The following is a 27,814-nucleotide window of genomic DNA, read 5'->3' on the forward strand; positions in this document are numbered from 1 at the left end:
GGGGAAATGTATATTATGCTAGTGTAATTCATGTAATTTCGTGAATTTCACTTTATAAGAAATAGCAGAAATTGCGGCATTATGCCACTTTGCACAAGTGTGTACCAGTCCCAATACAAATGTACCGAAATGGCACAGGACAACAGAAAGCAACTGGCATGTGTATGTAATGCTTGTTCAAATGCATCCTTGCACCAAACATTATATAGTTGATTTCCTTTCACAACAGTAATTCCACTCCTGCAGCTTCCCACATCCCCAACTCTGTTAGAGTAGCAATCACAGCAAAATCCTGTAAACTCCACAACAGTAGCTCAGGGAATGACAGCCTACACAAGGTCAATCTTCTCTATAAGGTCACTACCTCAACTTTTTGTGCGTATCTTTGTGTACTTTGGCAACACAGGTCTCCAATGGTGCCTGCATGCAATATGTTGGCAGGGCCAGCAGCCATTTACAGTTCTCAACTGTGCCCATCAACCTCAGGTGTCTGGCTATTTCCGTTTGAAGGCCATGCTTTCTGAAGTGCTGATATTTTTGTAGCATCATTTTTGGTAATCTTGTTAGGCATTTCACTCAAGGTTCTGGTGAGACTCCACACAACCTGTTTGTTTGGGTTCTATTTTCCCAGTGGGTTGTTTCATTATTTTCACTTGAGAATAGTATGAAATGTGCAGTAGAGTTGTGTTTTCTTAAGTGGGTGCCTCCCTCATTAACACGTTTCAGTCATTTGTTGTGTGGCACCCAACTTGCATTCAGCAGTAAATGAAAGGCATAGCAGGAACATAGTTGTAATGTAGTAATAAACATATACCCAGTGACAGTTCAGACGAGCTCTCCAGCAATGCATTTATTGTGCAGCAGTGCCTCTGCACTCACTGTGTGTATGTGGGGGGATTGATGCTTTATTCACCCAGTGACAGTTCAGCCAAGCTCTCCAGCAAAGCATTTATTGTGCAGCAGTGCCTCTGCAATCACTGTGTGTATGTGGGTGGATTGATGCTTTATTCTTTTTGTTTGCGACAATCATTTATGTCCAATTTATTTGAACAGTTGAGGCTTTCATCAGCTCCCCATATGTAAAGGTTTCCCTAGGATACCTTTTCATGACAAAATACTATGCCTATACAAACTTTAAAACCTTTCCCGCTTTGGATGTGTGATGTACAGTGCAACACACTGCAAAGTATGAAAGGTTTTGAGACATAAAAGAATTTCTCCCAATGAATGCTACCTTCAAAAAAGGCATTATTTTTTTGGTGCAATACCCTGTTTACAATTTTTATTACCAACAGCCCCTTAGAACCACCACTATGTGATGCATTTCCAACCAGGACATTGCATCGCCATCGCAGCTCCTTTGAACTGCAGCTGTGCAATGCATCTCCACGCATCCTCGACGCGGAAATGTGCAATGCTCCGCAACAGGATTTAAAGCACTTTGAGGCATATTATCAAGGATGGCGTTAAAAATTATCGCCGCTTTAGCGGCGGAAAACTGCAGCTAAAGCGCCGATAATGAGCTTGATAATATGCCTTTGAGAATTCCAATAGAAGTCCATGTTCTGGTGTGAACCTGGGCTTCTATTGGAATTCTCCAGGGCATATTAACAAGCCCATTATCGCCGCTTTAGCTGCAGTTTTCTGCCGCTAAACTGGCGATAATTTTAACGCCGTCCTTGATAATATGCCCCCTAGTTCAGGGGGCCTACCTTGGTCCCTGTATCTGGCCCACCTCAACTGGCGACTTTATCCTGGTTAGGGGTGGGTGGAGTTTGCTGAATTGCACTATGCGGAATTCCGCGAAGTTGCATAAAAACTCAGTGGAATTCCACGGAGTTCCGCTCCGACCAAGTTATTACAGCTAGGAGCAATAACACAGAATGGCATCCCATAAAAACCACCCCCTTAACGCCCCTGGTCTGTTGGTTTGTGGGTGTTGATAACTCGAAGTAATGTCAAATTGTTTACAGTAAAATACTAATACTAGTAGTGCATGTATTTTTTACATAGTGCTCTGCGAAGATGAAATGACCCTCAGCACAGCCGGAAATATGCACCTCAATCAAACATCTTTAAATTTATAATGGCAACGTGTTATTTTCTACACAGGGTTCTTCCATTTGGTTGCTGTTAATGACGGGTCTGTTTGAGACAACCTCTAGGCTCTTACCATCATTGTTCAACAGGCCCCCACATATTAACCAAATATTAGCAGTTTTTCAGGGAGACAACGCCTCCTCAGGGGTAGTAAGTGCTAGATAAATACAATGTAAACATCAGCCGAGAAGATAGCAACCCATGGCTACTTTAGTAAGGAGCCTTTATGGAATCTGTCTCGGGGAATAATGCACATCCTTTTATGACTTAAATTACATTTTAGAGGTGCAGTTACAGTAATTGAAACAGATGGGGTCAGCCACTGACCTCAATGCACATAAATTGTCCTTGTCCAATTTGTCACGTTTGGAAATTAGTTTAAGCAGTTCCACTCCAGAGTACTCAAGGACCAGGGAGCTTGCCCTGTTAGTCTGAAAGCGGCCGAAGCAGCTCCACACGCCTGACGACCTGCCCCAGAAAAGACGCCAGCTCAACTCACCACAGGAAATCACTTTCGCTTCTGTTCTGACCTAGAACCAAAAGTAGCTAAACTTTCAGCTGCTGTGAGATCTCTGCTGCACTGGTAGGGACTCCATGCTCCCAAAAGACCGCGGAGTTGGCACTACTCCGAAAACTCCACTGGAGGAGAGGAGTGCACTGTCCACCGCTACTCCTGGTCCAGCGTGACCACATAACCACAGTTGGCTTTTTTTGCTTTTTGGCACTATTTTCACTTAAATCTTTAAAATTGCATGTCTCCAGTTCTATTGATTGGATTTTTTTCATTTTGGTCTCCAATAATGTATTAAAATGTACTCTAGCTTTCTAAATTGGTGTGGGATTTTTTTGTGTTGTAATTTCACCTTGTTACTGTTTAAACTGCTTCACAAATACTTTACACATTGCCTCTAAGTTTAGCCTGACTGCTCTTTGCCAAGCTACCAGAGGGTTAAGCACAGGTTAGTTTGTGGTTTTCTAGTGTTTCACCTTGACAAGAATTGTAATGGCTGCTTGAGTAGGGTTTCACCCCCTAACCAGACACCCAATTTCCTACAGTGTGTGACTACCAATTTAGCTCAGCCTGGTATCTGTGCACAAGTAGCTTGTTGCAGATGGGATCCTTCAGGAATCATTGCTGACCTGGTGTAGGTCATATAGTGTAAGTGAGCATTCATAGTGTATATCTATAGTGATTATTGAAAAGCACGTGTGCTTCACTGGATTATACATTATAGTTGAAGTATGCACCGGCGTACGGTTTTGCCCTACTTAGGCCTAACGTTGGTCTCCCCTCCAGCCAAAAGCCAGGGGAGGCTAATGGATACTTGAATGGCTTCCCTGCTTAGGCAATAGAACATGGACAATGGCCCTCTTCTGCAAAGGCCCTTGCCAGTTCTAAGCCCCCCTCAATTCAGTTGGATACCTCTTCTACACGCTGTTGAGCAACTGAACTAACCCATGGAGAATCCTTCTCCACACCTGTGGACCCAATCTGCACAGCACCTAACTTTAACTTGCTCGCAGATGCATCCCATTAGGCAGACAGTACCACCATGGCCAATTAAGTGATGTGGCCCATTCCACTCCTTCAATCAAACTTCTGTTCCCAAACCAAGAAAAACCCTTCCCATAAGGACAGCAAACAACAGACGCCACTGACAGTTAGTTGTCAGTGTTGAGAGCCAGACTCGTGAGCCAGACTCCAGGCCTCCCAGGGACCTCTGGTCTCTTAGATTTCTCTGATGGGGAGGGGGAGGGTGGCAGCAACCCCAAGTGGTAGGCACATTTTTTCCAATCTCCTTCTCACTAATCCAGGCAGGGGAGCCTGAGACTGGCCCCTTAGCTTAGGGCCTGTATCCTGAGGTTTGACATGTGCCTGCTGAGCCAGGATTTGCATTAGGGAACCCCCCAGGGTGACACAGCCTGTCTGTATAATGCAGGGGTCTGACTGGGGCAGGTCTCCAGCCCTCTGTCTCTTTGACAGTGCAGGAGCAATCCCCAGTCAGAATTGGCCTCCCTAGGGTCAGTCTTGAGGTGCTATGCTCTAGGAGCTGGCAACCCCTGACACACTGGTCTTCCCACTGTGGAGTCCTTCCACCTCCTGTCTCTTCATCTGGGCCTGTGTACCCTCCAGAATTCTGAGCTGTCAGGGCACCCTAGGTGGCCACCCTTCCTAGCTCTCTTGACATCGGTGGCAACTCATTCCCCAGAATGCAGCGTATGCCCATTCGGGGACTAACTATAACACTTCTCTGGGTCACCTTCTCACCCCACTGCAGGGAAACCAAGGCCATGGGGCAGAAAAAGTCCTGCCCTTGAGCCTGAGTTACACTACAAGCCTAGCCAGTGTACTGTTCTGTGGAGGCAAGCTTTTCCACTACCATGAACTGACTGACCCCAGCGTCCATCAGAGCAGTGACTGGAACTCCAGTCACCTTGACTTGAAGGAAGTGACAACTCCCACTCTCAGGGATCACAAGTCTATTGTATGAATCTTTCTCCCAACCGAGGGAGACTAGGACATTTCTACCACCTGCGACTATCATCCCCTAAGGCCACATGGGTCACTCCTGCAGACCAGGTCCCCATGCTTGTGCCCCAACCGAGAGCAAACATAGCAGTCGGGTTGGAAATGGGGTGCTCTGGGCCACCACCCATCAGAACCTCTCCTTCTATCATTGGAAGGGGTTTGGGAATCTTTCCCTCCCCCACTATTCTGGAACCTGTCTGGAAAGCTGTGAACCTTCCCCTCACTCTGGTGGAGAGAACCTGAACCATCCGCTCAGGGTCACTCCCAGGTGCCTTCTCATACAGTCTGGTACTAATCCAGAGGTCTGCCTTCTTACCAAGGTCTCGGGGATCAGTAAGCTTGCAATCAATCGGGTGTTGACGTACCTCTGGAAAACAACGACTGAACATGTGCTGTCTTGCAACTAAATTGTACAACCTCTCATAGGTGTTTACCTCACAACCATTCACCCAACCATCCAGTGCCTTACAAAAGTACCCAACACTGGTGAGACAGTTTCTGACTGCCCCTTAGGCCTCCCAGGGACCTCTGGCCTCTTAGATTTCTCTGATGGGGGGGAGGGTGGCAACAACCCCAGGTGGTAGGCACATTTTTTCCAATCTCCTTCTCACTAATCCAGGCAGGGTAGCCTGAGACTGGCCACTTAGCTTAGGGCCTGTATCCTGAGGTTTGACATGTGCCTGCTGAGCCAGGATTTGCATTGGGGAACTACCCCCAGGGTGACACAGCCTGTCTGTGTAATGCAGGGGTCTGACTTGGGCAGGTCTCCAGCCCTCTGTCTCTTTGACAGTGCAGGAGCAATCCCCAGTCAGAATTGGCCTCCCTGGGGTCAGTCTTGAGGTGCTATGCTCTAGGAGCTGGCAACCCCTGACACACTGGCCCTCCCACTGTGGAGTCCTTCCACCTCCTGTCTCTTCATCTGGGCCTGTGTACCCTCCAGAATTCTGAGCTGTCAGGGCACCCTAGGTGGCCACCCTTCCTAGCTCTCTTGACATCGGTGGCAACTCATTCCCCAGGATGCAGGGTATGACCATTCAGGACTAACTATAACACTTATCTGGGTCACCTTCCCACCCCACTGCAGGGATACCAAGGCCATGGGGCGGAAAATGTCCTGCCCTTGAGCCTGAGTTACACTACAAGCCTAGCCAGTATACTGTTCTGTGGAGGCAAGCCTTTCCACTACCATGGTCTGACTGACCCCAGCGTCCATCAGAGCAGTGACTGGAACTCCAGTCACCTTGACTTGAAGGAAATGACAACTCCCACTCTCAGGGATCACAAGTCTATTGTATGAATCTTTCTCCAAACTGAGGGAGACTAGGGCATTTTCTACCACCTGCCACATGGGACTATCATCCCCTAAGGCCACATGGGTCACTCCTGCTGACCAGGTCCCCATGCTTGTGCCCCAACTGAGAGCAATCATAGCAGTCGGGTTGGAAATGGGGTGCTCTGGGCCACCATTCATCAGAACCTCTCCTTCTATCATTGGAAGGGGTTTGGGAATCTTTCCCTCCCCCACTAGTCTGGAACCTGTCTGGATAACTGTGAACCTTCCCCTCACTCTGGTAGAGAGAACCTGAACCATCCCCTCAGGGTCACTCCCAGGTGCCATCTCATACTGTCTGGTACTAATCCAGAGGTCTACCTTCTTAGCAAGGTCTCGGGGATCAGTGAGCTTGCAATCAATCGGATGTTGACGTACCTCTGGAAAACAATGACTGAACATGTGCTGTCTTGCAACTAAATTGTACAACCTCTCATAAGTGTTTACCTCACAATCATTCACCCAATCTTCCAGTGCCTTAGAAAAGTACCCAACACTGGTGAGACAGTTTCTGACTGCCCCTTAACCTCAGGGCCCACAACAGTTGTTTTTCTCCAGCACTACCTGTTTTTCCTGCAGAGCTAGGGCTCTCGCCACCTCTGCACAAGCTGCTTTTGTTGCAATTCCCACTGGGCCTGCTGCAGCAGGTACTCCCCTTCAGCACTTTTGTCCCCAGGTCCTTACAGGGTGGGGGAGAGACACATGCTGCTTCCTATGCTGGGCCCACTATGGGACCTCAGTCATTTGGGTCTTCTTATCTTCTCTGGTTCTGAGGCCAAGGGAAAAGGAAGCCCCTCTCTCTCCAGCTCAGGAGATATTGTAGTCCTCCTCAGCCTCTATTTTATCCCCCTTCTCATCCAATACATCCTCATCATCATCCTCCTGTGCTGGAGCTTTCATTCTGCGGACCTCCTCCCTGGCTCTAAGGACTTTCTGATACTCAAACTTTGGAATACCCTTAGGTGGTCTCAGTCCCCTCTCCCAGCAGAACTTCCTCAGCTAAGCCATGACATTTCTCTTAATGGCGTCAATATCCAACTGCAGCTTGGCAGTCAAGAGTCACAGGCACACAAAATATGAGGCAGTAATCAAATTTGGAAAAAGGAAAAAATATGGCCAATCGAGAACAATTGAAAAAAATCTAATCTGTTATTAAGTTATTCATATGGGACTTTGTGTTCCACAAATCACAGTACAGCACTGCAAAGGCTAAATACTAGATCCCTCCACTGCCACCTATGAGAAATTGGATTGTTGGTTCAAGTTCCAGGAGGACGGATACCCCTTCACCAAGGGATCGCTCAACAGGATTTGCTGCTGTGGAGAAGAACGTAGTGGGAGCTACCGTGAGTTCAGGCTGACTGGCTATGCCCCTTGGGCGGACAGACAAGCAGGATGGTCCCTAGATTGTCAGAGCAGTTTTTAGCAAAAAATCTTTTAAGTCTCAAGTTTGGGATTTTGTCTATCTGGACACATTTAACACCACAACTACAGGTCTAGGACTAGAGGAGTACCCCTTGGGGGTTCAGGACTCACTCAAGCTGAGTCCAGGTGTGGGTTCAGGATGGTGGGAGCCATTTTTGTCTCTGGGGCTCTGAAAAGGAGGCCAGCAAACTAGCCCTTTGAGTCACTCTGGTAGTCCTAGGTTCAGGTCATAAAGCATGGCTCAAGAAGCAGGGCATGCATCTGAGGGTTTGGTCAGTCTCCAGGCAGCAAAGCATTTGTTCCAGGTGCAGAAAATCAGTCTTGTGGGGTACACAGCAGGCCAAACCAGTCAGTCCTCTGAGAGTCCTTCTGCAGGTCCAGAAAGTGAACTAAAGTGTGTGTCTAAGGGTCCCTTTTTTACTTGGGGCCTTCTTTGAAGTAGGAGAAGTTTCTAGAGGATTCCCTTTGAAGTTCTTGAAGTCTCCTGAATCCCCTGCCCTGGCTTCTGGTTGTCTGCATGAACAGTAGCATTTAATTACAGCCCTGGGTATATTGTATACCACTCTACAAGGGACATTTGGGCATGGGGGAAGGAGGCCCATCTGGGACCCTACCAGAAAGAAGGGCAGTGGGTCAGGGTACCCCCACTCCGCCCCTTATACTGCTGCTAAGTCTATTTTTCAGGACATGGGGCTTGAGTCTATTTTTCTTCATATTGTGGCCAGTCAATCAGATTCCTCGGTACCATACGAACACTGGATCAGTCTTTCTGCCCCCCTGGGGATGGAGGGGGCTCCCCAATTTACTCCATGGAGAGTTAGAATGTCCACAAGACACCATGTTTTTTTAAGTGCAAAAAATGGGGTGGCAAGAACAACCCCTCCATTGGGCTGTGCCTCCACTCCTGAATGGGTCTAGCAGTCTTTCTACCACCCCAGGGAGCAGATTGGGAGATCTACCATGAACCTGCCATCAGGGGCAGAAAACTTACTAGACACCAGTAATATACATTTCTTTGTTTAGGAAAGAAATATGGGGTGAGAGCAGATCACTCAGGCATTAGGCATATTTCCAATCGCTAACACTCCAACATGTTTTCTGCCCACCTAGGCCCTATAGCATCTTCATCCCTTTGTCATGCAAAACAACATTTGAATTGTTTTTGTTGTAGTTTTGACAAATAGGCTGGCATAGTGAGGGCAAATCCCATTTAGCTCTGATTTGCCTGCAAAATGGTTTCAATATTTGGTGTGAGAATTCTGCTAAATTCAGGCATTTCTGTCCAGGGTGGTGTGACATATATGGATCCCACTATGTTTTCTTGCCAAGCAATGCTCTGCAAACCTCAGATTTGGCTAAAGTCACACATTTTCCTCACATTTCTGTGAGGGGAAAGTTTCAGAATGGCAGAACTGGGCGGTCTACAAAAATCCTACCAATGGTGTTCCAATATTTCTCCCATAAAAACTGTACCCTCATTATGTTTCCTGTCCCAGCCAGACAAGTGGTCGCAGTGTTTTTTATTTGGAGAAGTGTTTGGAGAAGTGTTGAAATGCTTGGTGGCAGACATTTTGAGAATCCCAAAAGATTCTGAAGTTTCCAGAAATGTGAGGAAAATGCCAGATTTCAACCAAAGTTTCAGGTATGCGGGACACTGTGGGTAAAAAATCATTATGAGATCCACAAAAGTGCACAACTCTTGACTCCCCTGGCTGCCTAGTTTTGAAAAGGGACTGGTTCTGTTAGGTTACCCTGGAGGATTGTTGAGCTTGGATCCAAATATCGCAGGTAGCCCTATCTTGCAAACAGGTAATTTGTTTTACAAGAAATGAAATTGTCTCCAAGTTATGTTTTGGGGGCTATGGTGTCATGGGTGCTACAAGCTACACAATTCAGGTAGTGTTCTTATCAGAAGAAGCATGGGAATGCTGGATGGTAGGAATTAATTGGATCCCTGCAGATCCCAGAAATGTATGTGTCAAAAATGTGAGGAAAGTGCATGATGTTGGTCAATGTTTGAAGTTTACAAGGCACTGCGAGTAAGGGAAATTGTGGGATCAACATAAGCCACACTATCCTGGACTACCCTGGTTCTCTAGTTTTTAGAAATGTCTAGGTTTTGTAGGTTTCCTTGGATGGGGGCCACGCCAGTGTCCAAAGACCTGAGCTACCTCATTGCTAAAATGGTCATTGTTTCACAGGAAATATTTATTATCTCCACGTTGTCTTTTCAGGCCTTTCTGTAGAGCGGGTGCTTGGCCCAGCTACACAAGTGGGGTAGCATTTTTATTGGAAGAAGATTTGGAATACTGCGTGGTATGAATTTAGCGGATACCTGCAGAATCCAGAAGACATTGTTACAGACATATGAGAAGAATGAATCATTTCAAACAAAGTTTGTGGTTTGTAGGGAATGGCAAAAAATGCTGTGGAAGTCACATCATCCTGGACTCCCCAACATGTCTAGTTGTTAAAAATGGCTGAGTATGGTAGATTTTCCTTCATGTTGCTTATGCCAGGGCCCAAATACATCAGCTAATCCCTTACTCGATATTTTAGATATTTTTCATATTTATAAAGCACAATGAATGCCAAGGACGACTTGGTGCTAGCGTCTGCAAGATACTATACTGCGAAAAGCAAAGTTAAGAAAACTATAGAGGGTGCAATACGTGCCAAGATTTAAGGTGTTTCCTAAAGATGGACACATTTGGTTGACACCCAAGATGCCAGGGTAGCCGGTTTCAAAGCTTCCAAGTGGAGTAGACAACGCTCCTGTCACCCCAGGATACCTTGTAGATTTTGGGTACAAATTGCTGTTTTGGAAGCATCTTCTTGGAGAATACCTTGAATTGTTTTCTGTACAGTGGAGAGCTTTGTGAGCTGTGACCATCATTAAAACAGGTAATTATTTCGACAGGAAATGTTGATGCACAAATGTTGTGTTTTGGCAGTTTTTATCAGATGAAGTGTGGGAATGCTGGGTTTTAGAAATTTTGAAGGATTCACAAGGATTCAATAGGTTTATGTCACAGAAATATGAGGAAAGTGAATGATTTTAGCCAAAGCTTGATATTTGCAGGACATTGTGGGTAGAAAAACATAAAGGGATCAATACAAGTCACACAGGCCTGGTCTCCCCTGGTGTCTAGCTTTTTAAAATGACTGTGTTTGATAGGTTTCCATGGGTGGTAGCTGAGCATGAGCCCAAATACCACAGCTAACCCTATTGCTAAGAGTGGTCATTTTTTTAAGGATATGCTGATGACTCCACGTTGCGTTTTTGGGGCCTTTTGCGTTGCATGTGCTAGGCCCAGCTACACAAAGGGAGTAGCATTTTTACCAGTAGAACTGTGGGGCTGATGGGTGGTAGGAGTTTTGTGGTCCCTGAATATTCTAAAAGTGTCTGTCACAGAAGTTTGAGGTTTTCAGGGCATTGTAGGTAATAAAGCATCATGGGATCCAAGCAAGTCAGACACTCTGGAGTCCCATGGGCATCTAGATTTCTGAAATGTCTGGAAATGGTTGCCCAAATTCTGCAGCTACCCTTATCACCAAAAAAGGTCATTTTTTTGACAGGAAATGCTGATGTCTACACATTTTGTTTTGGGACCTTTTGTTTCACAGATGCTAGGTCCAGTCAGACAAATGCAGTAACGTTTTTATAAAGAGCAGTATGGCTGCACAGAATTTTATAACATTTGTTTTCATGAATTGAAATTCTCTCTAATATTGGGTTTCAAATATAAGCCAGTATGCAAGAAAGATCACATTTTGAAAATTGCTCTCTGAGTAATGTGATAGTATGATTAACCCCAAATTTAGAGTCGTACAAATAACCAATATTCCTTGAATCAGTATGTATGCACACTTCAAAAATGTCTAGGTTTCCTTCATATACATTTTACTTTATGTACTGATACATCGTTAGTACTCAATGAAATATCAATGTACGCTGATGCTCAGTTGTTGGCTCTAGGTATGCATGTTTTTGGACAACCAACCAACACAATATATCCCTGAGACCAGAAGGATTTGATGGGGGTAGAAATATATTACTTTTGTAAACTGGCTATCAGAGCAAAAAGTTACAGATGAAAATATTGTCATCTATTTCAATTTTTCCTATTTTTTCCATTAGTATTTATTTCAAGGAATAGTTAATTTGGGAAAACCATGAACTATCTTCAAAATTCACTCCTTGCTGTATTTGTAACTTTGAATAATTTGTAGAAATGTATAGCTTTCCGGTTACACTCATGGTTTTAGACCTGTTCCCAGCACACACTGCAAGAAAGGTGAAATCACAAAAAATACAACTCTGCTTGTTCCTGAAAGTTGTGAAGTTAGCAATCTCAGCAATGCAAACCTTTCGCTGATGCCATCTTTAGGAAAAAATATGGTTTCTGGCAAAGCACATTTTCCCACTTTTAAAAAAACAACCTAAAATGTAGCTATATTTTGGCATTTATTTCTGTTCCCTCAAGAGCTGTCCACAAAACCTGGGTACCTTTAGAACCGCAAGGATGTGAGGGAGACTTAAATTTGGCGTGGGTACTTTCTGTGAGAAAAAGTTAAGAAGGCTTAAGTGCGGACTACCCCGAACATCAAAAAAAGGATTTTGAACTGGAGGTGGAAAGCCTCAGAAGCTGAGGGGTTAAAAGGTATTGACAAAACAGATCTTGGCGATTCTGGCGCTAATATAGATACAGAGAAATTGTATCTACGTCTTCTTGCATGGTAAAAACCATGGACATATGTGCTAATATCTGGACCTACCAATGAATGCTTATTGACAAAGTGTGAGCATTCAGATGCTGCTCCAAAACGACCCCTATCAGTTCTTTACAGTTTTCTAAAGCAGAGGTTGTGGGCAATGGGGATTCGTATTGAATTAGAATTAATGTTTCCTCATGTGAAATATCTGTGCAATCTGCACAAGCATTTAAAGGGCAGAGACCATATCAATTGAAAATGTTTCCCGAGGAGAATGCCATAAAAAGGTCAAGGGTTTTTAAAGAACAGCTAATTTTCTGCTCGTTTTTGCCCCCTAGTGTTTTGTGCTAATGCAGATTGAACATGTATGTAATCTATTGTAAATACGTCTCCCTTATTCACCTCTGTGGTTAGTTCTTTTGAACTCGTGGAGTGTGCAATTTAGATTTTAATCATTCTGCAACCACAATTCAGATCCATGCTTTCAGAATGATTCAAACACCAATATGCCTGCATAAACGAGAAATAAATCCAAATTATGAAATCACAACAACTCTAACTTCTGCGCATCTAAGGAACAGATAGTCTATCAATCACAGATAAATATTGTCATAAATGAAAGGAAATCCAGCTGTTTTCCGTGAGTGATTCTGATATCCAGATTGTGCTTCTGAGCTTTGTTTTTAAGGAGTGGAACACAGACACCGACTTGATAAATGGCTGATTGCCTCAACGGATTTATATATGAAGAAAATTAATAGATTTTAAACCCTACCCTTTCTTTAGCTTTTAGTGCTATCAGTACAACTAATTTGTGCTCAGTATCCAAAAGATTTATTATATCTATCCAATTACTGTGAAACAATGAGTAATGTAACAGTGGCTTTACAATTAATCACTGCAGTAAACAGAGCTGTGTAATGCCTGAGGGTGATATTAATAAAAAATAATGATACAATTTAAGGCTGGCCTCGAATATCCAGTCTTTTAGCTGGCCCGTGCTCAGCTGTTCAGTAAGGCACACATCTCTACCCCTGGTATCAGGTTTATGCTACTCAAGGAGTCAAGGAGAGAAGTTAAAATGGTTTATTCACTCCATGTCAGAATTGACACCATGGAGCCTATTCACAAACTGTTTTTTTACAAAATCCTATTAACAAACCCACCTGGTGATTTTACAGATCTGCCTCTCCTATCTTTTTCTATGCAGAGATCTCTGCCCCAGTGTGGAGTCTCCACACATGCAAGTATACTTTTAGTAGTAAATGTAGGAGGAAAGGGGCGAGTGGCTGAAAAATGGGGCCACTGGGCAGATGGGTACTTCCAGGAAAAAGCCTCTTGCAAATTGGTATGGCCCTGTTGCTCATACAAGAGGTCAACACATTGATCTTTGGAGTCCACTTCTTTGTTGTGAATACAAGAGGGAGCAGGACCAGTCCTCTTCTAAACTTACGTAGGTCCAGGAAAGTGTTCTGAAGTTGGTGCCTGGAGGTGCCAAATTTATGGCTAGCACAAGCTAATAGATAGGAATGATTCCTGGGCACACCCTAACCAATGGGGTAAAAGTTACTGGGGCCAACTCTTCCCACTTTGGGCATTTTCAAGATGGAGTAAGCCTTTGCTACACTAAATGCGGGCTCTGAGACCTGGGTGTGGGGACTGTACTATGATAATTCTAATGTCTGTCCACATCTAACACCAAAATCAGTTTGAATTAGCCACTGTACCCACAATAAACCCAGAGACAAGTCAAGTGTGCCCTTAGTAAGATATACGTGGACGCAGCACACCTGTCAAGCAGGATTTGACACTGTAGTGTAAAAAGGATGCACCCTGCCCCCTATTCTGTATGGTCTGTAGGTTTCAGATGGGTAATATCTGCCCATTCAAGTCCTCCTATTATTTGCTTCCGGGAGGCATATAACATCTATTCCCACCTATTCAAGGCAAATTACTGGCTAGGAAAATTGGAGAGGTAGAGAAAAGGTACGTTTCTAAAAATGTAGTTTTCCTTAGCATTTATTAAAAATCTGACTTTACCAAATTGGCTTTTAATAGCTATCATGATAGTTGTTTAATTATTTTTGGAGCTGTTCCCATTACTGAGATACAGTATTAGTAGTTACATCTGTACTCTATGTTTTCTACATAGGACAGCTAGGCCTGCCACAATGCAAATGGCTTTTGGATGCTAGTCACTGTAAGGACATGTTAACGTTGAATCTCTACATGTCCTAATTTTAAATGCCATGCGCCCCGGCTTATGGGCTACAAAGGCTACATAGGGGTGACTGATTAATATTTAAAAGGGACTTACTTTCAAGCCGTGAGGGGAACGGGCAGCGTGTCCAGCGTGCCCAGCAATAGCGCTCCAGCTCTCCAGCCGTGAGGGAAACGGCCAGCGCTCGCACACCGACGCCCGGGGGAACTTCAGTACCCAGGTGCCCCGGCGGTGGAAGTGACGCCGCACGAGCGCCAGGAGGCGCCTTAAGGCACGGAGCGCCCTGAGCTCCTCGGGGGACTTACTTTCAAGCCGTGAGGGGAACGGGCAGCGTGTCCAGCGTGCCCAGCAATAGCGCTCCAGCTCTCCAGCCGTGAGGGAAACGGCCAGCGCTCGCACACCGACGCCCGGGGGAACTTCAGTACCCAGGTGCCCCGGCGGCGGAAGTGACGCCGCACGAGCGCCAGGAGGCGCCTTAAGGCACGGAGCGCCCTGAGCTCCTCGGGGGACTTACTTTCAAGCCGTGAGGGGAACGGGCAGCGTGTCCAGCGTGCCCAGCAATAGCGCTCCAGCTCTCCAGCCGTGAGGGAAACGGCCAGCGCTCGCACACCGACGCCCGGGGGAACTTCAGTACCCAGGTGCCCCGGCGGTGGAAGTGACGCCGCACGAGCGCCAGGAGGCGCCTTAAGGCACGGAACGCCCCTCGCACCCGCGAGTCGCACCCGCGGGAGAAGCCCGGGACAAGGGCGGGCCCTCTGTGGCCCTCAGAGGCCTGAGGAGACTGGACTGGGCCAGGACCTTTATATTGCCTCTTCTGGACCTCTAACGTGCTATGAGCATGTAAGACATTTTACACATTATTATTATGTTATTTTCGTTTGTTTTTCTTTTGTGAGTGTTTAGACTTAAGGGTACTTGCGTGGAAGTTTAACATCATTACTGCTCATAATGTCTAAATCCAAAACTGACAAAGTGATGGTGGGCCCTGCTACCCTAGACAATTTCCTGGTTAGGAAAGTAAATCAGATTAATAATGATAGACGAGTATCTCTGGGGAAAGGCACTGTGATAGGGGAAACACTATCTGAAAATTGCCCTATTAGTCTGACCCAAGACTGTGAAATTAACACGAGTGATGTCATCTCTACTGATCCTCCAGCGCCCATTTTAGTGAATGTGGAGGTTCATCCTGACTCACGGGCGCTGTCAAGTTCAGACATTGGTGTGCTGAATGAGACCCAACCTGAAATCAGGCATCTGAGAACTTGTAGAACACTGTCTCAAAGGGAGAATGGGAAACATAACAATTCTAAGTCTAAAAAAAAGGATGGTAAGGCAATTATCAGTCCTGCTATAACAACCCCTTTTGTATTCACGGGCACTAATGGTAATGGTAATGGTAATGGAGTAAATTTAAATTCTGATTTGCTTGCTTCACTTATAAAAAACTTAGAAGTTTCTTTAACAGCAAAAATGGAGGAGCTTATCAAACCATTAACCATTAAGATAGATAACCTAGTCAAGGAAGTGACAAGGCTGGGTGGTCTGTTATTGTCACAGAAGATTGTAACATCTAGTGGAAATGTACACCCTGGGGGGAAAGGGAGAGAAATTGCTGAAGTTAATGATACACGAAATAAGGGGAGGGGGAATATTGTTGTTGCAGTGGCCTCAGGATCTGAAACACCTACTCGACCGGATATCCCTGTGGCAACTGCCTCGCAGCAACAACCATCTACAAACCCCCAAAGCAGTAGAGCTCCCAGACCCCCGAGGTACAACCGCTATCTTAATTTACCACCAGACTGTGCTCCGTTTGTGGCAGTACTGACTAATGTGCCCCCCTGTGGCACCCATCCCGCATCTCCTTTTGATGAATCTCAAACCTCTTTGAAAAATAAGACAGTGTCATGGCTCAACAAAAACTGTGGTTTTCCCATCTCATATTTTGACCAGATAATGACAGTAAGGCGTGTAAACTGGGTGGGGCCGTCTAAAAAGTCTGGGTCTGGGGATTGTATAGTTGTAAATTTCAAACACCCCCAGCATGTGGCAACTGTGCTTTTGAGAGCTTCTGCACTGGTATATAATATGAACAGTATCTGTGTACGCCCCCTGGGTTACTTTTATGCGCATTTGTGCAAACCTCCACCACAACAGAGTTTAACCAGGTGGGGGCTTGAACCTTATACTCCTGTGCAAGAGACTCAATTTCTTTACAACATCACTAATCCCTGTGGGTCAGGTGGACCCATTGGAACTTACAACAGGAGCCCCAGTGCTGGACACTATCAATATGGGTCGAACTTAAACACACAGAACAGGTATGAAGTGTTATCCGGTCTTGAGCTGTGTGATTGACGGGGGCACCTGCGGCTCAGGATACTAGGGCTACAGGTGAATCTATAAACTCAGATAACCCGGTGGGCAAAATGCCAGGATGTCTGGCTGTCTCTTGGAATATTGCTGGTCTTGCGGCCAAAATGTCTGATGCAAATTGGGTGACTTACATTAAGCAATTTTCGATTGTTTGTTTACAAGAGACCTGGGAGCTGGGCTGTAACCTCATCTTAGAAGGGTATAAGGCCTTCTTTGTGCCAGCCTTGCCATCTTTGCGGGGTAGGCCCAAGGGGGGTCTTGTAATTTTTGTTTCCATACTAATACCCTGTGAAGTACGAAGAATTGAAGCACAACATACAGGTGTAATGGGCTTAACTCTAACTGGAGGTAATGTCCTTGTGGGCCTGGTGAATTTTTACAATGCTGCTTATGATAGTGCAGGCAGGAATCACATTCATATATTAAATTCTTTTGTCTCTAATCTTATGAAAAATGTGGGCCATAACCTCATGATTATGGGGGATTTTAATCTGCATCCTTGTATAGACCCATTGCACAAGTGCTTACCAGAAATGACTTGTGAACGTGCGGACTGTCTCCATATGGAGCACTCTAAGGAGGGGGAAATGTGCAATGACCTACTGAATGACTATGACCTCTTTCTGGCTATGTCATTAAAGGACCCGCTATATTGCTTTGATACCCCTACCTTTAAGGGGCATGGAAGGGGTACCTTTATAGACCACATACTTGTTTCGCGGACGATGCAAACTTTTTTAGATTCTTTTTGCATTGTTCCTAGCGAATTCAGCGACCATAACCCTCTAACAATCTGTTTAAAATGTCCCTGGTTAAAAAAAGGTAATAAGATCATCAATCAAGGTAGATTGGGCACAACAGATGGGAGGAGGCGGTTAAAATGGTCTATGGTCTCTGCGGATATCCTCTATAAGAACATCTCTGTAGGGTGTGCAGAGGATATTAAAGTCTGTACCAATGGGGGGGGTGAACATAGGCTGGTTTTAGAGGCTTATCAAAATATTTCGGAGAAGGTGTCAGCGTTTCTATCGGTCACTAATAAAACTCAGGTTAATATAGGCCCGAGATGGTTTAGCCACGACTGTACTATAGCTGCTCGCAAACTGAGGCTTGCACTGTCAGCCTCCCCGAGGAATCAGGAGGTCGTAAAACTCTGTAGAAAGGAATATAAGGCTATTACTGTCGCCCGCAAGGAGTTTCTGAGGAAAGAGGCCTGGGAAGAACTGCTTGATCCCTCCACCCTGAACAGCAGCACCAAATTCTGGGCCCTGGTTAAAAAACCTTTTTTGACCGAGGACCCTGGAGATGGACTTGTCTGTTGCATAACCAAAGAGGAATGGGAAAGTCATTTTAAAAGTCTGTACTATTCTGAGGGTTCTGGAACCATGGCTGCTGCCCCCCATGATAGGGACAGCACCATTATTTTTGACAAAAGTGAGGTCTTGGCTGCCATAATGGGTCTCACTGCAAATAAAGCGCCAGGTCCTGACGGAATACCACCGGATCTTTACAAATCTGATCCAGTTTTCTGGGCTCCCATTCTGGTTGCTGTATTTAATGCTGCGGCCATAGTGGGTTGTCCGGGAACGTGGGGTCTGTCAACTATAGTTCCTGTCTTCAAGAAGGGAGATAGGGGAAGTGCTCTTTGTTACCGACCAATATCCCTAATCGATTCAATGGTTAAGATCATGGGGAGAGTTATACTTCAACGCCTAACAAGCTGGTCGAATGAAAATAACACCATGTCGATTTCTCAATATGGCTTTTGTGAAGGGCGCTCTACCATAACTCAGTGTCTCAACCTGAATAAATATACTGTCGTACAGAAAGGAGTAATTCACCTTGCCTTCATGGATCTGTCCTCAGCCTTCGACTGTGTTAACAGAGGGAGGCTGTGGCAGACCATGAAGGATAAAGGTATTGATAGGGGGATCGTGGAGTTCCTAGCGGATCTGCATAATGACACAAGAGCCAACGTGAGGTTCTCACCGACCGGGGAAACCACAGGAAGTTTTAGTATTAATAAAGGAGTACGTCAGGGGTGTATCCTGGCCCCTTTTCTTTTTAATTTTTATATAAATGATTTAGAGGCTGTACTACAAGAGGTAAAATCAGATTGTCCTAGAGCTGGTGCGAGGGGTATTCCTTTACTTTTATACGCCGACGATGCGGTTTTAATTTCACGAACAGAATTAGGTCTCCAGGCACTTTTGAATGCTTTTAATAATTTCATGTCTGACAGGGACCTTATGGTCAACAATTCTAAATCTTACATAATGCATGTTGGCCGTCAACCTAAAAAGAAGTTCAATTTTAAACTGAATGATGTTCTGATCCCCATCACCCAGACGTTCTCATATTTGGGTGTTTTATTTGATACGAAGCTTAGTTGCGCCCCACATTTGGCCAAGAAGAAGGGGGAAATGACTAGAGTAAATGCCTCCATATTCAACTTTGCCTCTAAATTGGGGAAAAAGCCAAATGTGGCTATGATGAAATTATACAACACTAAATCCATAGCCACCGCAGTATACGGAAGCGAGATATGGGGCTACATAAATGGCGAACAACTACAAATAGTTGAAAATAATTTCTTAAAGCGTCTGTTATGTGTCCCAGGTAGCACACCGAATTTAGCTGTACATGAAGAACTTGGTTGCCTGCATTTATCCGACATTGTTGGATTGAAACCACTGTTATGCTGGGTAAAATTATGGTTAAGTGATGAAATTCCTTTAACACACCAGATAGTGGAAGATCTTGTATCACTCGATCATGCAACGTGTGTACCTTGGCTTAAATATCTGAAGTCCCAATTTTTGAAGCTTGGCCGCCTGAACTTGTTTGAGAACCCGAGGGATATAGTTAAGGGTGATGTTGCAGCAATTAAGAGAGCTTTTTTCTTGGGTTGTAATGCCCTAAGAGATGAAGTTGAGCTTTTGAAACCCAATGTTAGAAAGTATATCATGTTGAGAACTTGTGATTCTATGGAAATGTACCTAACATGCTCCTTTACCTCCCATGAGAAATTTTTGCTGACCCGATTCAGGTTTAACATCTTTCATCATCTTCTAATTAGACCCAAGTCGGACATTTTTAAGAAACCTGCAGCTCCCTGTGGCTGCGACGGGAAGTCTCCACAGGATATGCTGCATTTTATATTTTTATGTACATTTTATGAATATCCCCGTAGGCGGTATCTTGTTACTCTTTTAAAGAAATTAAATTTTAAACAAATTAGACCCGCCCTTATGTACTTACAGCTGCTGCACTCTGATAGTGTCCTCCAGGTGCTAGAATTTTTAAAACTAACCATGAGACTAAGAAAATGTTTAGATGAGTAACTGTGAATCATCTGCAGCCCAATGCACTAATGCACTTTTTCTGTATGTGGGCACTACTTGCACTTTTCTTGTACTGATTTTCTCTATGCACTCTTTTAAGAAACATATGTGTTGTATGTAACTTAGATTGACTTTGTAATTATTGTGATGTTTTTAATATGAATTGTTGTTGTGTACTTTTATGGATTGCAATATATTCGAAATAAAGTCAATTTTGAATTTGAATTTAAAAGGGAGGATTTGACCAGTCAAAAAGTGTTTATTTTTATAGGTCACAGTGTTACAGTCAGGCTACAACAGTAGGCATAAATCCATGTTTGCACTGCCATTGTAGTGGATAGCAGAATAGGTGCTGCTGTCCACTGGCGGTTTTAAATTACATGCCCTGGATACACTAAGGGGCATATACTTGGGATTTATAGGCAAGTTAAATCTCCCCATGTTTAAAGGGGAGCACAGTGCACTTTACTACTGGTTAGCGGGGTTAAAATGCAACAAGTTATAAAGGCAGCAGTAATATAGGGTCCAGAAAAGGCAAATAATCTGGGAATAAAAGGCAGATTCCCTGCACATCACATTTATAGGTTAAGAACATTGTCATGGTGTTTGTGGTGATTATTGGGTTTCGTTATCTTACCTTTTGGTCCATACCCTGTTTACACTCAGACACTGATATAGCTTCCAGTTTTTCTTGTATCACTGTGAAGCATGTGTTTGGCTCATATACAGCTCTCTGCCTGTAAGGTTTTGTTGCCTGAACTCCTGTGTGGATGGGTGTACTGGGTGCAGCAGGTGTGTCCCTTTCTATCTACGTATGTCATGCTTCCTTTACTTGCTAGGTAACTTGATCTCTTGACATTCTGTAATCTCTCATTTATAGCAAGAAGGTGACACATTTCATCTCTGAGTGGCCAATTCCGGTTCGGGACGGAAGGGCACCGAACGCGATCCGGCCGGAAAAAGTACGAGCCGTACGCATGTTTTCCGGCTGACTCGTACAGCTGTACGAGCGAGCAAGTACGATGCGAGGTACATGAAATTCACCGACCGAGTCGTTTCCGGGTCCGAACCGCTCCGTATGTCTCGGTCGTAAGCTAACCGTGGCGTGCAATGGATGCGATTCACGACCGAGCCAGTACGATGCACGCGTCGGACAGCCTGTGCGAGCCGGAGTGTCAGGCTCGCAAATCGTCCGGGTGGTTGCCTTTAGGGGTCCGCGTCGGACCCCCTGTCACCCGCAGCCCTACGACTCGGACACAGGGGGAGACGCATGGGTCTCCCCAACACAGGCATGTACGGTGCGGATTGCACTTACGCGTACCCACTGTAGGGGGCGCACTCGTCCGCGACGTACCCATTCAGTCAATAGGAGCCCATGTACGCGTCATACGACCGGCTCCCATTGACTTCTATGGGAGTCCGACCGAACCGAGTCCAGCAGCTTACGGCCGCATCGTACTCGCTCGGTCAGACTGCAGGACTCCGGTTCGGTCAGAAAACACTCCGGATCCAGCTCGGTCCGAGTGCTTTCCGACCCGGATCGGAATCGGCCCCTGAATGTTATAATGTTTAGGGGCTTGTTTGCAAAGTTGTCTATCAAGAGAGATGTCATCAATTGATTTTACGTTGCATTGCACCTTTCTGACTATGTAAGAAAATTTGCTTCCTAACATACTATGAGACACATTTATCATTGAGTTGCTTCACCCTTGCAAGGGGGCGCAAGAGAGACGCAACTAATTAGTCAGATTTATCAAGCCATGCAAGGCCACCTTGTGTGGCCCTGCATAGCTTGATAAAGCTAAAGTAACACAACGCAGCGCAAATTGCTGTGTTGCATTACTCTTCGCCAGGGACTCATTCCATGGATGGAGCGTGGGTGTTCCCACTCATTCACCTATGGACTTTGGTGCATTCCCAGATTTACTACTACCGGTAGAATGCATCAAAATGCTACTCCTCCACAGGTTAGGCATAACGAGGAAAAATATCTTTTATTTCTCCTCGTTTTTTCTTCTTTCTATGTGTGCTGCAGATGACACATAGAAAGAGGAAAATGCCTGAGGATTGTTTTAGTGCCAAAACGTGTCCCTTCATGCACAAAAACAATCCTGTTTATAACGCAGGCGCATGCATTGGTGCTTGGCAGCACATTGTGCACCAGCACAAGGAAAGTACAGGAATGCACCACATAATTTTTAATACAGTGCATTCCTGCCTTTTCACGCAGCGCATTGAAGCAAGGTGGCCTGCATCGCTGTGTGAAAAAATGATAAATCTGCCCCTAAGAGTTTAGCAAGAGCTTTTCCAACGATATTATCAGGAGATAAGTTGTATTGCTTAGATGCCTCTTGGTGTAATCTACACAATGCCAACCAAGTTTACAGCCTGCTGCTTTACACAACTCCTTGACACATGTGAGGTGTATGTTAAGTTTTTATTCTGAAAGTGAGGTGAATTGCACAGTTTTCTCTCACCACAGGAAAGATTGTTGTCCCACATTGTAATTTAAGTTACAGAGGATAGTCAGATATTTTGTATTCCAATTGAACCCAAATAAACTGGAAATGAGCGGAATTTTGTGTTTTTTGAAGTTTAATTTTTACAAATCATTTCTGTGGATAACTATAAATATTTGCAGAATTGGTCACTGCAAGTTTATCTTTTGCAGCACTTTTTTGTGCACAGTGGCTTTGAGTGGGATAACAGCATAAGTGCTAAGTTTCACTAAAAGCCATGTTCCTCAGAAATCTGCAGAATTACATGGATGTAAAAAGTTGTGCAGCCCCATGTTTATTGAGAGCCATACACTAAAATGCAGATTTTGCATCATGCTAAACATGTATAATCAATTAATGTTATGCTATCACTTACTTATATTTACTTATTTATATTTATTTTATATTTATGTATTTATTTATTATTATTATTTATTTATTTTATATGTATTTATTTTATTTATTCTATTTACTTATATTTACTGAGCGGTGTTTGTTCAGGAGATTTGGGTTCGAGTCATGCTCACCAGTACAACTTTCTATACACTGACAGTCTCCCAAGTGTGCATCATGTTATTTTGATGGAAATTACACATATTGCACATGGGAATAGCATGCTGTTTTAGGTTTACCCATTGTTTGCGCCATTTTGTACTGCTAAAGTTTCACACAAAATCAGATCACACAAACTAGTGTGGCTATGAATGATGAGGCATTGCTTCTAATCCAAGGGTTTTTTGCGCAGCTGCTGCCAACTATTGGGGATTTATATTGCGTGCTGCATGGTCATTTAGCATTGAACTCACATCAAATTTCGGAGCAAAACTTATTTTGCAAACAAAATTTGATAGATGCAGCCATTTGAACAAGCGTACACTGGCAAGAACCACTTTACATCATGAGTCCGTTCTCATGGTTGAAAGTCAGACTATGAAGCACAAAATGATTGTCACAAAATTATCAACTCCAAATCTACGTTTCTTGAAGATATATTACACAGTGGTGGTGGCCACTGTGTAGTTATAATTAGGTCAGAGTTTTCATGGGATATGTATTGTTTTGCAATAAACTTTGGCGCTGTTTGACAAATCATCACAAAACTTAAAAATAAAAGTTCATCCACCTCAGCTGCTGCCTCAAAAGTTTCAGGATGATCAGTAAAGAGGTAATCGAGAGAAAATGGGGGGCGGGGAGGGTCCAAAATGCATTTTCCCCTTGCAAATTCCCATATTAATTTTAAGAAGCGTTTTAGAAAAAGATGGCGAACGGAATTAAACAAAATGTGGCAGAACGCTAGATCTTCACTCAGAAAGCATGCTTTTTGTGATTTGGTCTAATCCATTCATTCGCTTTTTAACAACCGTGGTTAAAATGATAATGATATTTATAAGTTGGTCCCATGGGAGTCCTGTGGTACTTCTGTGAGTTTATAAAGTAAAAAGATAACACTCTGATTAACTGAAATGACTTTTTTCCCATTGACCTCCACGGGTAGATCAATCTGATTGGATGGTGGTAACATCAACAGAACCTTACCAGGGTAGGATGAGATGGTCTATGATGAAGCATGTCACATTACGTGAGTGAGCCTACCTCGTCCAGTTCTTGGAATTGCCATCCAGAGTAGGAGACACAGAAGCATCTAGCTTTAAAATAATAACAAACTTATGATTCTGTATCACCTTTTGGTAATTCCCCTAGACGCTTTGGATATAAGGACACCACACCATTTTTGTGTGTTACAGTATTTTGAGAGGCAGGCATGGGCCATTTTCAGCCATTTTTCTCCCATTTTGTTATACATACAATATATTTGTAGCATTATTAGAATTCAAGAGTCTGTATAATATGCCATGTGATAGTAAATATTGTTCTATCTCTTTTCAGTAAAATAAATCTAAGGCAGAACGATTCTATGGGTTTTATATAAGGATATAAAAAATAAATGAAAACAAAAGTCATGATTTTCATGGTCAGGAGTCAAAGTGAAAACTGCAATGTTTGCATAGTTTCCCCAGAGTTCCTCAAAATTTGCATACATAGTAGCAGCATTATTGATCACAGAAACACCACTTACATTTTACACATTGATTAGACATTGTTTACTAAGCACCATAACAGCATTCGGCAACCAACATATAATAATTGCCTGTAAGGTATTTGGCTACGTACCTCTGTGACCAAGCAGCATGGGCTCTTGAATTCAGAGCATATTCCAATTCAAAGCGAGTACGTAAAGCCGCAACATGACTACGCCCTGGACTGCCTCGTGCAACTAAACAATCCGAAGATGATGAGGGAGAAAGAGATCCACTGCTGTTACTGGAGACTGGAGACATCAACTGCATAAAGAACACAATGTGATCATGAACAGAAGGAAAACTTGACAAGTGACAAGTGTGCCAGTGCATTAAAGGAGAGTTTGAACACTGTTAACTGTGCTTCCATATTTCTGCTTGGGTACTGTTTCTTTCAGTATGATAAAAGGCCACTGGCAATTGCTAATTAAAGTTTGACAAGCACCCTTCCTTTAAATGGACTATAACACGCTGCTAGAAAATCAACCTAAATACAAGCACTTTCAGATATACAATGGCTGTGAGAATGAAATCAAGTGAAATTTAAAACGTAGTAGTGAATATGTCTAGGAGTGCCAGGCAGATACAACCATTGCTGTTACGGAGAGAGATAGGCGAGGAGCCCAGTGCCATCTCAGCATGTCTCTTTTCCTTTCTGAACTAGTCATGCATTTTTACTGACATTTGTCACCAGGTCCAAGAAGTAACTAGTGCCTCTTGCATCTTTTATACGTTTTTTTCAATAGCGTGGTGGTGTTCTTTATTCTCTTTATATAAAGAAAAAACAAATGAACAGTGGTATATACCAAAGCGTTTCACAGTGGAGGAAGCAGGCTTAACAGATCCTAGTGGTATATTAAGAGCGATAAAGCATACGTAAACTCATCAGGATACAAGAAAATGCATGAGTTCCAGAGTCACTAGTATTGCCTGAGTGGGTGTGTTTCATAGTGGAACTATTCTTGATTTTTTGGAAAGTTGAGAGGGAGAGAGGCTTTCCCTAATAGGTCTTGCTTCCTCGATATACAATCAGTTTGTGTGTCCGATGCCTGGGGACCTCCGTAGCTGGTTTAAAGATGCTGGAGAATGCTTGATACGGTCATGCTTTTTGCACTGGATTTAAGTAACACACTGGAGTGAAGATTCGCTTTTGGTGATTCAAGTCAGAAGTGGAGAGGGCAGTTAACAGAATGTTGCTGTGGCCAATTCTATGTCCATGGCTTGAAGTAAGTTCTTGAGATGGAATCCAGGGAGTTACAGAAAATAATCTGCTGGCACGCAAATGAAGAGTTCTCGCTGCAGTGAAAGTGTGTTAGTCTGTGTGGAATGGTGACACAGAGTGGTGGTAAATTCACCTATACATGAAGTGCCTCATGAGGTTGAATGTACTGACACACAGCACTGATATAGGGCCTGATTACAATATTGGCGGATGGGATACTCCATCACAAACGTGACGAATATCCAGTCCGCCGTATTACAAGTTCCATTATGTCCTATGGAGCTTGTTAAATGGTAGGCAGGATTTCCGTCACTTTTGGGATGGAGTATCCCATCCGCCAAGATCGTAATCAGGCCCATAGAAAGTATGGCCACTGCTGAACTGTCAGCATCTTCAAAGCGACATCCATGACAAGCTTTGGAGACTGAAATGTATCTCTGATTTGGGGGCTGCAGTCTGTGACTATGCCTTGCCATGTCGGTGTGTAGCTCAAGGCATCTTGGAACCCATTGCAGAATTCTCCAAAAGGGACATTTGTAGGGTGCACTAATTGCACCAACGTCTGGTACACAACTGCAAAAAAGCAAAATAAAGTAGGTAAACAGCCCCATCCTTAGAGCTTTAGTGCCTTCCGACCTTTATTGGTTACTACAAATTGAATACAGTGAGAGGCACTCAGTTAGAGGGTTCATCTGGGACATTTTTGCACACTTGCCTGCATTTGTAGAATGCTGAAAGGGAATGGCCAAAGGCATTTCATTATTACCATGGGACCAGACATCGATGTAAATTAGGAACTGCACTATTATCATTGCACAAGTGCTCACTTCAAGTCCGCACAATGTGTATCCCAGTAAAAATCACAGAAAACCAATTTATTGAGTGTCTCCCGCTCTGACAAATATCCACTTTGACTCTTTGCCAGCGAAGAAATTTATTTTTCTCAACTCAGTTACAACCACAAAAAAACCACTCACACCCTATACCACAAAATGTTCATAAACCAGACAGATTCACTAATTGAAACAAGTAGCTTACTGGAAACATTTTTAAAAATAACCAGAAAAAAATACTCAATCAAGAAGAATCAGTGATGAATTGTCATCATATGCCCACGTAAATTATAGGTTTTATTGGACTAATTACAAAGTGTGCAAAAAAACCTTGTGGATTGGATCCAATGTTGCAAATGTGAACGATTTCTTGGATTCTGATATCTATATTTGTATAGCTATAGAACTTAAAATACCCGATAAAAGTCAAAACTTACACATCAGCTAACATACCTAATCTTTCTTTTCAGCTCTTCTCAACCCTAAAGGTTGTCAGCGTGATTTGCAGTGGACAGTGAAAATAGGAAAGAACAATGTCCCATATGTACAGTTAACTTCAAACAAACACTAACTTTTAAAATGAAGCTGAGAGAGATCTTGTGTGCAAGAGAATGTGGAAGATATAGGGTTGTTTAGGTGGAGAGATATATAGTTCATGAAATGAGGGAAATTATAAAAAAGAGATGAAAAACATGAGAAGCTGGTATGTCAGTTATATCTTGTTAAGGGGAGACCAACAAAAGTGTTACTCAGTAGAATGAACTTTAATTAGTTGCATATTGAGGGTTTCATGAAATAGCTATTCTCTTGAGATTTTAGGTCTTCAGAGAGAGAGTTCCCTAATGACTGGGCAGCCACAGAGAAGTATTTTGAAATGGTAGAGTTTGGACTGGATTTCTTTGTCTCCTTTTCTTTCTTTCGAGCAGTCGAAATACCATAGAGATAATAGATAATGGCAAAAGCTCAATGTAAGCAGGACAATACTGCAGGGATGGATCACACTGCAATTTACCATCATCCAAATATCACTTTGTACCTCACATTACAATAACACATGTGCAAGTAAACTTTTGATAGGTAATGAGTGGTCTCCACTGCCACTGCAATGATAGAGAGGTAGTTTTCCCAAATGTAATTG

At 43.7% G+C, this 27,814-nt stretch overlaps 1 protein-coding gene across 1 annotated transcript in view; it reads right to left on the reverse strand.

Annotated features, from left to right (window-relative positions):
- Window positions 1-27,814, reverse strand: part of TNNI3K (TNNI3 interacting kinase) — a 2,902,528-nt gene that overhangs the window by 174,113 nt on the left and 2,700,601 nt on the right. The window contains exon 23 of the mRNA XM_085600138.1: window positions 24,716-24,885. Coding sequence (XP_085456264.1) covers window positions 24,716-24,885 — 170 coding nt within the window. The remainder of the gene's footprint in view (window positions 1-24,715; window positions 24,886-27,814) is intronic.

The sequence above is a fragment of the Triturus cristatus genome, chromosome 4_2, assembly GCF_964204655.1.
Source record: "Triturus cristatus chromosome 4_2, aTriCri1.1, whole genome shotgun sequence".
NCBI lineage: Eukaryota > Metazoa > Chordata > Amphibia > Caudata > Salamandridae > Triturus > Triturus cristatus.